Source organism: Cotesia typhae, unplaced genomic scaffold (genome assembly GCF_013202065.1).
Source record: "Cotesia typhae breed Kobodo isofemale line unplaced genomic scaffold, CoteBio_Ctyphae contig_65, whole genome shotgun sequence".
Taxonomy (NCBI): Eukaryota; Metazoa; Arthropoda; class Insecta; order Hymenoptera; family Braconidae; genus Cotesia; species Cotesia typhae.
In genome coordinates, this window is record NW_027423762.1 from 2,058,926 (window position 1) to 2,071,865 (window position 12,940).

General features: G+C 27.6%; 1 protein-coding gene across 2 annotated transcripts in view; it reads right to left on the bottom strand.

The window, feature by feature from the left end:
• Positions 1 to 12,940, bottom strand: part of LOC141532623 (uncharacterized) — a 167,769-nt gene that overhangs the window by 21,390 nt on the left and 133,439 nt on the right. For both annotated transcript variants that reach the window (XM_074251069.1, XM_074251068.1), the window contains one exon: positions 2,758 to 2,910. In XM_074251069.1, coding sequence (XP_074107170.1) covers positions 2,758 to 2,910 — 153 coding nt within the window. The remainder of the gene's footprint in view (positions 1 to 2,757; positions 2,911 to 12,940) is intronic.

The following is a 12,940-nucleotide window of genomic DNA, read 5'->3' on the forward strand; positions in this document are numbered from 1 at the left end:
TGCTAATAAAAAATAAATAGACAGCTTTTAGCGACTTTGGTTATATCATATCATAATCATACATGAATTGATTCTACTATTTTTCAGCAATATAAACCAATATCTATTTCTATGCAATCAAAATTTATTAGTGTAATTTTTCAACACACTTAACATTCAATACTTTATTACTATTCAAGTTAATATTATATGTACATTGAGCCTGAGATCTGGGATCATAATAATGACGATGTAACGGTCTGTTGACGTTCTTAGGTTTTATTCTTTTACACAAACTGCAGAGCTGACTAATTCATACGTGAATTTAGAAAGTTTAACGGATAAAAGAGAGACTTATACTGCAAACCTAATTGTACAACTTGTGTAACAGCTTCTCGAGGTTTGTTTGCAGCTGCATCAACAGAGTTCCGCGTGCATTTTCATCAGATGCGTCATTTAGTCTCTGATATAAGGAAAAGTTTTGAGAAATTCGCGTGTATAGTAAAAATAAAATTATGAAAGATATAATATACTGTGTAATCGTTGTGTAATAATTCAATTGCAATATAATAATAATGAAATTCATTTAAACTTTTTAGATCTTGGATTAAGTTTGAAACCACATTTACAACTTATGTATTTTTAATAATGAGTTTAGTTTGTAATAAAATAACTCTTGTTTGTCTAAAGCTTAAAATGACTTTTATTTTTGTCATTGACAAACTTTTTTGATAATGATAAAGCATCGAAAAATTTTCATCTGTCTCTTGTCTTCCATTATTCATATTTTTTGCGACAAACTTTTCTCCGACTATACAACGTCATAAAAACAAAAAAAATAACTTTTTTCTACGACAATAGTTACTTTGTATTTAACTGTAAATTGTAGGTGATAATTGGAGAGCCGATAAATTACCATAGTAGTATAGATAAAATAACAATAAAAGAAAAAAAAAATAAACAACCAACTGGTTAATTAATTATTCAACGAGAATACCAGTGATTTAATATACAATGCATTGCAGAAATTCTTAACTATTTTGTTCGGTCGTATAAAAATTAACGGTAACTTTGAATACATTTTTCGCTTCGCCAAATTTAATATGATTGATTTATTTTATTTGAATAATCATTTACAATTTTAATTTAAATTTCTAAAATTAAAAATTGTTCTTGATTATTGAATCATATTTTTTTTTTACTATATATGTTGTAGATAAAATACGTCAAACGAACTCATAAGCGTAATTGTTTCGCAACGGTGGAATTAATCAGTGTATAGCTACACAAAAGAACGAAATTATAAATATACACTTTCAGTATCAATAAATAAGAGTTTCTTCGGATAAAAAAAAATACGTACGCGGTGATTATTATTCTTTCTCTGTTCATGACCTATAATTCGAGATTATTTTTCATTGTCATTTTGATCTCCAAAAGAAAAATAAAAAAAGCTTTCTCTAAATACTTTTTACTAAATTAATAATAATTAATTCAAATTAATAAATCTTTGAATTCATAATAATTAAAAAAAATTTACTCATTTTTACCGTGAATTCATAATTCGATTGATCATACACAGAAAGAAAAATTTCTTGACCAGAGAACAAAATTCTTGACTCAAGAAAATTTTCTGGTGCCTGAAGGAAGACCAAAGCTTTTTCTTAATTCAAATTATCATCAATATTTGATATAATAAATTTTTATATTTGATCAAGATTTTAAAATACTTTAGAGAAGCAGCGCCACCTACTTCAGCTAAGAAAAAAATTTTCTCACCCTGAGAAAATTTTTCTCTTGAATATTTGATACCCATTTTATATTATTTTAGCGTGCAATTATGCGTATTGAATAAAAAAAAAATGATTCAATATTATTTGATCTTCCCATTTGACATGTTAATCAATAAAAATATTAACAAAAATTGACTTCTATCGAGATATTTCATTTTTTGGAGCAAAAGGCTGAATTTTTTCAAAACAAGAAGATTTTCTTGACTTCAATAAATTTTCTTAGATCAAGATACGTATTTCTTAAAGCAAGAGAATTAATTTTGTTGGAATAAGTGAATTTTCTTGTGTCAAAAAAAATTTTTTTTTCGCTCAAGAAAATAATTAGGAAGAAAAATATTTTCTTGACTCAAGTAAACCTTTTTTTCTGTGTAAGTTTTTAATTATCATAGTGAAGATAATTGTCACAAATAACGAAATAATTTTGACTCCAGATAAAAAAAATTATGATAATTAAATGACTTAATAAATAAACAAGGAATATTTTTCGGTAGTAATTAGAAATAAGGCTTTCATATTATACTCGACGGTTATCGGTAAGGCCTTACAGATAGAAAAGTCATCTCCTTGAAACGTCATGATCGATCTGACATACATTCGTAAGTATCTCCGTGACGCTTGCGGGTAAATCGCGATGGTGGATTACATAAATACTGCAACATGATTGAGGCTAGGTAACAATAAACAAGAAATTGGTTTAGAGACGTGGATGTGGATGTAGTTTTACTTTTCAAAGGTTCTCGGCCTACGAATTAAATATAAAGGTCTAGGGAATAGAACGAGTTGTCGCATTACTAAACTATTACGTTTTATATTTTTCAACGCCTTTCAAAATTATATTCGATACACTCCTTTTTTGTTTGTCATTTGTCATTTACGAAATCGATTTTAAACGAGCATTGTAATTCAATAAGTTTTTAATAAACTTGTTTCGATAAGTGTACTCTGTATTGAAAGAAATGGTTGTGTAAGAAATTTAGTAACTAACCTCGTGTGCAATGGGATTGTTTTTGTTCCGATTGCCATTGGACGTGTTAATGGATGATAGTGCTGTGAGGGTTGCAGAACCCACTCCACTGACGGGTTTGCCGCTAACTTTTGTTCCGCCAGCCCCGACATCCTTATGGAGCGTTCCAGGACTCTAGAAAATTGAAATAAATAAATTTAACAATTATTTATCATTCTGACAATGTGCTTTTTATATCATTTATATGTACAATATACTTATTATATACGATTTTATGCGACAAAACGTTGGAATTTTGATTTTTAGGTTTTACAAGAACATACCTATACGTACTGACAATAATTTCTCAATTTAGTAAAAGTATTTTCTTTCAAATTTTACTCTTTGGGTTCAAAAATTAAATTATATTGACTGAAGATAATAAAACCTTGAATTAAGTTACTTTGCCGATCCAAGACTTTGAAAACCAAGAAAATAAATTCTTGAAACAATATAACTGATTTTTGTCAAAATGCATTTTTTGAAGTTTGTTTCAAGATTATTTTTTTTTAGTAGATTTCATAGAAATCTAACTATTGCATTTGTCCTCATGACGCAACTTTTGAAAAATTTCGCTACTTTCTGACTCAGTTCGTCAAGCTGGTTCAGAAAATGCCATTAGTTCAAAAGTATATATATATATATATATACACACGATATAACGCGACTTATTATATAAAATTACTATATATAAATATACTAGGTTGTTGCTACGTGCTTGTTGCAATTTGCTACCTGCTGGTCGCGTTTTCCTACTTGCTGGTCGCGTTTTCCTACTTGCTTGTTGCGATTTGCTACTTGCTTGTTGTAATTTCTTGTAATTTATCACAAGTTTGAGATCAAATACATTAGAAATATATTATATATAATTTATATAACGGACTCTAATTCATAATCGATCGTTTCCAAACTCAACATGCTCAATCTTTAGACAAATACCAAGGCCAAGTTCAAAGATGAGCTTGATCGGTCAAGTAGTTCAGAAATTACAAGATTTAAAAATTTTCAAAATCATAAAAATTCATATTTTAGCAGATTATTTCGCGGAAGTTTTGAATGAAAGAACTTATCGAATTTTTATAAAGTGTAAATAAAGCTCATTAAACGAGCTTTAATTTGCATATCATTTTATTCTCCTAAACTGAAAATAACCTATTCGTCTGTAGGTTTTCAATGAAATTTTATTTTTGCATTCCTTTTTTCGATCAGTTTTTCCAGTATATCTCATAAATATCTCATATATCTCATAAATATCATAAAAATCTATCTGTAGTTTTATCCCCATTCTCAATGCATTTTTTTTTTTATTTATAATGAAATCTACTTCCATTTCGGCTGCCGAATAGTCTTTTTTTTAATTTGAAATTAAGTTAGTTTGTAATTTCATTAAGTATAAAGATATACTTAATGAAATGACTAAATTATTATATCTAAAACTTGACTAATTGTCATGCGATCTTACTCCAATGACTTCTATTATCTATTGTCCGATACAAGTAATATAAACTCTCTTGACTATAAGCGTACGACGTAATCAAAGACAAAGAAATTACGTGTTTGACTTTGGACATATGACAAAGAAAAATAATCTGCAGCAGGAGACTTAAAATAATTACTGTCTTGGTTATGAAAATAATTATGCTATTATTTTCACTATTATTTTTCTTACGTAAGTTGTCAAGATTATGCTTTGCACAATTAGTATATCCAAACTATAAATAACCATCAAATAGTTCTTAATTTTACAGCCGATAAATTTTACAGTAAAAAAAAAAGATAACCCGTCAAATGGGTGTTGAGTCTACACAATACAGGTGTTTCGTAATAATTTTTATTCTTTTGATACTTAAGCCTTTCCCATAAATGTCAATACCTATATTTTAAAATTTTTTTATTCATTCAATTATGTCATTAATACACCTTCCAAACTTTTTTTTTAAACAAAAAAAGTTTGACAAATAACCTTAATAGTCTTTAAAACATTGTTTTCTGAGAAATTTATGAAACTATGTTGAATCTTTTTCTTTTTTTTGTTTAATACATAAACAACGATCTGTTATCTTGAATTTCATAATATTTTTTTAAATTCGTATCTTTCAAAATCAAAAGAGGATCTACTTCTTTTTATAATCCATTTTTTTTATCTTATTAATCATAAATAAAGTAATTTTACAAAAATTGATTGACTAAATATTTTTTTATTTACTTCAAACAAAGAAAATCAGAATCTTTAGCTGAATTTGGAGAGAAATAAAATTTTTTATGATGTTCGGTAGAATTTTTAGCTAAGAACGAATAAAAAATTTTTTTTTCCATCATTTTAAAAATTTTTATAAGATATCAAATTAAACAGATATTTCTCAATTTTCACGTTTTTTTTAAATAAATAATTTATTGGAGAGAAAGTATTAATCAAAATTGTATGCATTGTTATTTTGAATCATTACCCATGCCAAATTCTTTATACATTTTTTCTATTATAAATTATTTAGTGAAACGCAAAAAATTTTCAATTGTAAACTAATTTCAGTATAATATTATTTTTACAAGGTGATAACAATACAAAAAATGTTAAAGGTAAATTAAATTATGAAAAATTTTTAACAACTAATTATTAAAAACTAAAAGAATAAATAATTTCTCTGAAAATTAATAAAGAAAACCTTCTGATCAAGTCCTAAACACTGGATAATTAAGTCACAAATTGCTGGAAAGGTTTTCATATCTTCTCACAGTCACTAAAACAAAATCAAAATCAGAACCAACTATATAACTTCTTACACGGATTACAAAGTGATACTGATGTTTTATCGTTAGTGTATTAAATTTATCTAAATGATTTGATTATTGTTTTCTCCCGATATAAGACAGTGATACGGCTATAAATAAATTCTCCTTATAAACTGATTTTCTGGAACAAATTGATATGACTAATCTGAGCGACGAGTAAATCAAAACTTTATCGGCTGATTTTTTTTCTTCCACTCTTTTTTCATTTTCAATAAAATAATTATAATTACATATTATATTCGAATAAATATTATCATACACAAAAAAACTTTCTCAAACATGAAATTTTTAACAGTTTCTCCTTTACGAATTCTTAATTGAGATGAAAGGAAAAAATAGCTGACATGAGTTTTAAAAAGTTACACAAGGCGATGCTTTTTATAACCACCGACATGACATTCGGGTCAATTGACAGGTATTGAGGATGCGAGTGAACGAAACCGTTAGTCCATCAGACTTTCCATCCAATACAAGAGTTATAGTGACATTGGCGATATTGATTAGACCCAACAGGTAAATACTTTGAGCACACAGCGCTCAAAAGAATTGAGTATATATATACTCCATATATACGTTGGATATTTATTTTACAATTTAATATTTGATATGATGGTAAATAAATATTTCCGTAAAGTTTTTGCTCTTTGCCTTTCGTTAACTCAATACTGACATGACCGATGACATCTGTATCCTTCAAATCCATTTTGTAATTGTTTTCAAGTGTTTCATGTCCTCTCCAGGAAGTTGTGATTTGATATTTGTTTAATAATAGTTAAGATCATCAGAATAGAATGAGGAGTTATCGATTAGATGTACACTGAAAGAAAAACTTTTGGACCGGAGAACAAAATTCTTGGCTCAAGAAAATTTTCGGGTGCCTGAAGGAAGACCAAAGTTGTGTTGGCCGAAGTAAAAATTTTTCTTGAAATTCTATTCTTGGTGGAAGTAATTTTTTCTTAATTCAAATTATCATAAATACTTGATACAATAAATTTTTATATTTGATCAAGATTTTTAGATACTTTAAGGAAGCAGCGCCACCTATTTCAGCTAAGAAAAAAATTTTCTCACCTTGAGAAAATTTTTCTCTTGAATATTTGATACCCATTTTATATTATTTTAGCGCGCAATTATACATATTGAATGAAAAAAAAATGATTCAATATTATTTGATATTCCCATTTGACATGATAGCCAATAAAAATATTAATGAAAATTTACTATCAAGATATTTAATTTTTTGGAGCAAGAGAGAAATTTTCTTCATTCTCAAAACAAGAAGATTTTCTAAATTTAAATAAATTTTCTTGGATCGAGATATTTTTTTCTTGAAGCAAAAGAATTAATTTTTTGTCGAAATAAGTGAAATTTCTTCTGTCAAAAAAAATATTTTTTTTTGCTCAAGAAAATAATTAGGGAGAAAAATATTTTCTTGACTCAAGTGAAACTTTTTTTCTGTCTAAGATGAAAATATCGCCAAAAAAAAAGTAATAATAAATTTAGAATAAATAGGAGGGAATAAGTTAGCAGGTTATTAATATTTGTTTTTTACTAAAAGTATAAACTAAATTTTTGATTGATGAAGGCAGTAAATCAAACTGAACAGTATTATTTAAAATATTACATCGATACTATACGATTATATGATGTATATTGTTAGTTTACGTAACCGCAGTAAAAAATTTGTTTTCAACGGAACACACTATAATAACAAAGAGAATTATTATAACTGGTGTTTGGATTTTGATTTGGACGCTTTGAGAGGCAGTAAGAGAAAAAATGAAAAAAGATTTTTAAATGAAGGAGATAAAAAGGAGAATAAGTAGGAAGAGGAAAAAAGAAAACTTGTTTGCCCTGAGATCTCACGACAGCTGTAGGCCAAGATCAAAACTCTTCTAGACTTGTTCAGACTGAGACATGAGAGTTAAGTGTAAAAAAAAAATTTTGAAATGAACAACCGAGTTTTATAAACCTATTATTAACAACTCGAATTTTACATTATTCGATGCAACTCCACCTACATAATGTATAATATTTTTCACGAGCATTTTATTTTTATGAATTTACTCGGCAGGGCAATTCGGCACCTGGTATCGCAGGTGATGACTGAGGCTTGGTCAGAAAATCACGATCGAATAAATCTCAAATAAAATTTTACTTTATTTAGTTTTATTTATTTTTTGTTTTATATAATACCGGGCAGATGCACAAGACACCTGCCAACCTGACGTAGAAGAGAATCTCGGACATAAAGAATCACGAATCGGTTATCAGCCAGCTGTAGCTTAATATTTTTATTTTTCTGCTGTAAAATTTTAAATGTGGTGATATTTTTATTATGAAATTTATTTCTGGTGCAGATAATAAATTTTGTGATTATACAATTTATGTTAGTGTTTGTTACAGTTTAGCGATTGTGTAATTTTGATTAATATTTTTTCTTTTAAACTTCCCGCTAACAAAAATTGAAATTTTTTTTTTTTCAATATTTTCAAGCACTTTCAAGTAATTTAAATAAGTATAAGTGAGAAGCATTATTTATTATTATTATTCAATAGTAAAACGGACTTAGTTTTAACAAATTGTTTTGAAGAAAACTAGTTTGTTGATTTTCATAGTGGAAAGTTAAAAATTCATTTCAACTAAAATGATTCTGTTTTTCTTCAGAGAACTTTTTTTTTTTTTTTTTTTTTTTTATCAATGCAGGGTGTATCTGAGATCTGAGAATTGTTTGGTTTTAGCGACATACTTTGAACAAGTCTATATTATCTTGAACCAATGTTAACGTCTATTATATCTTTACCCAAGAGAAAAAAATTCTTAAAAAAAAATATACACATTATTAACTTACAATTTATTAATTAAAAAACTAATTTTTTGTATTAAAATAGCTGGATATTTTGAATGAAATAATTTTTATATTTCAAAAATGAGATATCGGAATCTGTTTCGTCAATCTCAAATGATACGTCTCGAAGAGAGGAGTGGTCTCGTAATTATACTCGAAAGCCTCTCACATTTCTCTATTGCACTTTTATATGCATTAGAAAAAAGTAAATTATTAAAACGAGGACGCATCTCGGCACTCCAACTGACCTCAACAGTCAATCTTATCTGATATATTGCTGAATAAATATAGATTTTTTCACATATCGTACACTATGTGTGGTATGATTTATTGAAACATTTTTTATTATCGTGTCGTACTCTGTCCAACTCAGCAAACTGGTCTATTATTAAAGATAACACATACGACTAATTTTAAAAGAGGTTATCAACTGCCAATTAATATAAACACGCGATTTGTATTCCGAGTTACACTGGGTCAAAGCTAACTCAAGATTGCACCGGATACGTATTATATTGGTGACACCAATTAACGATCACCTGGGTCAATAAGCGAGAGTCATAATAATTTGCTCAAGAAAAATGAAAGCAAGAATATTTATTATATTTTATATAGGTCACCATTTAATTGTCTTACGCATTACGTCGGGTGTCAGATAAATGATATATTTTTCTTCCTATCATATTCATTACTTCTTAACTCTATCTTTTTTTTTTTTTTTTTTTTTTTTCATCTCGTATTCATATTTATTGTCTCGAGCTCTTGGAACTCATCCAGACACAATTACGTCCATATGGCCTTATCGCTGCAGATTCTGAGTAATCTTGACAGAAGTTATGGTTAACTTTATACCATATATTCAAGAAAATAATATAATAAAATACAATACATAATATTTATGTGCTATTATATACATTACTATCATCATACTCGGTCAAAGTTGAGAAAATTATAAGTTTAAATAAAATAACTTCACTTGCAATAAATAAAAATAAACAAAAAGTTCATGTAAAAACAGTAAGCAGGTATTTAATTTAAATCAACTTTAACAAACGTTATACTTTTTCATTTTATTAGTTATTTTTATTGTTTGACTTTCTACAGAATAGTCGTAAACTATTCAATAATTGCAAAATCGCTGCCTGATTATGACAAAATATATCTAGATATAAATTATTTTGCGTAAATAAAAAAAGATTCCATGTACCAAAACAATGATCAATAAAACCTAAGTTGTTTCGGAGCAGGAATTTTCTTGGCTCAAGAAAATTTCACTTACACTCAAACAGTTTTCGTTTTTTTGAGCTGAGAAAATTGATTCTTTGAAGAAGAATTTTTTTACTATGCAACTTGATAATATTTTTTTAATATCATTTAATCACACGAAATTATTAAAATTTAATTAATTTACTTAAAATGAGAAAAATATTTTTTTTGTCTAGAATAATAACTTAAAAACTTTCACTCAAGAAAATTTAGTTTTTTGCTTCGATAAATTTGTCTTCTCCAAAAAATTAATGAAAAAAAAAACTATTGAAACCAGGTTACTCAGATCAAAAACGTTATTACTTTTTGAAATAAAGAATGTGATTCGAAGTAAAAATAAGCTAATTTGAAAGAATTTATTTATCCAAATTTCAAGAAAATTTTAAGTTTTATCAAAAAAAAAATTTTTGATCTGCACGAATATTTCTTATAATTAAGGATACTTATTTTCAGTCAACAACTTTTTTCTTCAATTCATTTAATGTGTTGTAAAAACTTAAAACGTTACTTTCTGGAAACTCTTTTTCGAGATACGCCGTTTTCTCATAACAAGGCAAAATACAGTTTTATGTGAAAAGTTTTGAAATAGTTACAAAAAACTTCCATCTGATATCTCCATAAATAATAACATATTAATGTTAATGGCATGTATCGGTATACCTCCTATATATAAAAAAAAAAATCATAACAATATTAAGGACATGAAAATAGAGATATGACTGATTTGGTCGGTCCATTGTCTTCTGAAGTGGGAAAAAGCAAGGAAGGAATTATGACTGTAAGATAGCATGCGGTTGATTCATACCGTAGCATAACAACGTCAACCTTTATCTGATAGTTTCAAAGACAATTCGAAAATTGATTGAAAATATTTTTTTAATTACGTACAAAATAAATTAACAAAAAACAAAAGAATTTATTTGTTTGTTTTTTTTTTCTTTTTCACTCTTGTTTGTCTAAATATTTTCAATGAATTAGAGTGAGTATTGTTCACTGAAACTTTAACACGAGCATACAAAAAATAAACAAGTGATGTTGTATGCGCATTTCACAATTTACTAATGATTCATAAGTTTAACTGTCCAGCGCTAATGCGTCCAACGGTTTTCTCCGATCAATGTACACCGGTCTAATTGGCATTCATGAAAACATACCCATGCGATGCTATTCATTCAGTATTCTCATCTGTTCTCAGTCTGTACTACTGCAAACTGCAAAACTATGAGTAAGAAGATACAAATACCGATGCAAAAATCATACTGTGTACGTGTTCTACATCAGAAACTAGTGTATTATTCATAAAAGAGTTTAGCAACAAAATCTTTTCTCAGTCTGTATTTTCACTTATTATTTTTTACTATTCTACATTTTATTTTCATTTTCATTTTATTTTATTCAATCCTTTCACTTTCAATCGTAACGCTTCTAAGTTATAGACACTGAAATTATCCTAGCTTTATGATAAACGAATAAAAACTTTAAAATTATAGATTTAGAAATAGTAATAATAATAATTAATAATTATAATGATCAATCTAAGTGGATTCTCTAGATCTATGCGACTGTAGATGGATAGTGTAGTTCTACACTCTACAGAGTCAGGGACATCTTCATGGTTGACTCGACAACAGGGTCGAGTCACTCAACAGAGAAGTATCAAGGAGACTATGAAGAAAAGGAAAAATATCGTGACAACGACCCTTGGGAGGCTCCTGAGTGGTGTTAGGGTGCGACGATGGGCTCGTCATGGATCAAGATGAGTGCGGGTTGACATTAAATCTTAAAGGTACTCTTGGGCAAAACAAAAAAACTACTCCTATATAAATAAAACCATGCAATAAAAGTTTATATTTATTATTATTTTAACAACTACAATTATAATTGTTTTGCGCTCATAGAAAGGTTAATTTTATTCGAGAGAAATAATTTTGAGCCAAAAAAATTATTATGAAAACAATCTGTCGATTTGGTTAAAAAACTTATAAATTCTTGAATTGAGATGTTTGTATATAAAAATAATTTTGTTTTCTTGAATCCAAGGATTTTGTATTTTTGATTTAAGTAGTGGCTTCTTCATTCGAAATTTTATCAGCTCAAACAAAAAAAATTAAATTTCGTTAATTTCAGCTTGGAATATTTTGCAGTAAAGTGAAATTTTAAAGAAAACATTACTTTTTGTAAATAAAATAATTATTTTTCTGAGGCGTATAATGCAACGTTTTAAGGAAAATAAAATGGGTAGAACACTTCTATTAGTGTCATTAGGGCTGTAGCACGCCTCGGGTTTGATGGTATGGGCTGAACTCAGAAACACGGTGATATTCACGGAACTACACTATACTACTTTACACGCACTAACGTGTGGTAAATTTTACTCTTCGCATATAATAAAAAAAAAAAAAAAAAAAAAAAAAAAAAAGAACCATGTGATGTGAAGAAGACAAGAGACCTGAGAATAAAGATTCACAAGCTGAAACTTTCACGGCCACAGGCCTCGACGACCTGGTCTCTTCGGCCCAGGTATGAGAGTAAAGGTCGTATCGATACTTTTATAATATGAGAAAAATAAGAAAAAAGGATCTTTTTCAAAAGATAAAACCAGTACCGTTATTTATTTTCTTTTTCAGCAAAAATTAAATTTTTCAACTGTTAAATTAAATACTCAAAAAGTTAAATTTTTGAGAATTCAATAACTTTTAGAGTTGATAAAAATTCAAAGAATGTCGTACCGGAATATCAACGAGATGAATTATCTCTAACTTTGAGAGAAAAGCATATGAATGTGTTGAAATGAGCTAATACATACTAATGTAAGTTTTAAGATAAAGAGAAAATAAGTTTAAGTAAACAGCAGAAAAGATAGCTCCTAAATGTATTTGTAAACATCCGCTTTTCACGTGAAAATAGTTTTATCACATTCGTCCTTCAATAGATATTTTTTAACTGTTGTTTTTTTCTTTAACCTATGTACTAGTGCTAGTATTAGTATTATTCAACAGATAAAGCGTGAAGCAAAAAAAAAAACAATAGAGAGAAAGGATAAAAAACGTTTGTAAATTATTCACGCTTACTAGCATCTGTTGTAAATTAATGACTTGACGCTTGACTGTACGAAAACACTTTCCCATGTAATGACCAGCTCTTTTCCATGATCCTGTCTATTTTAATTACAAATATTAATATTCATATTCATATCAATATTAATATTACGATGTCGAAGTAATTTGACTTAAATTATAAGATTATAAAATAAAGTTTGTG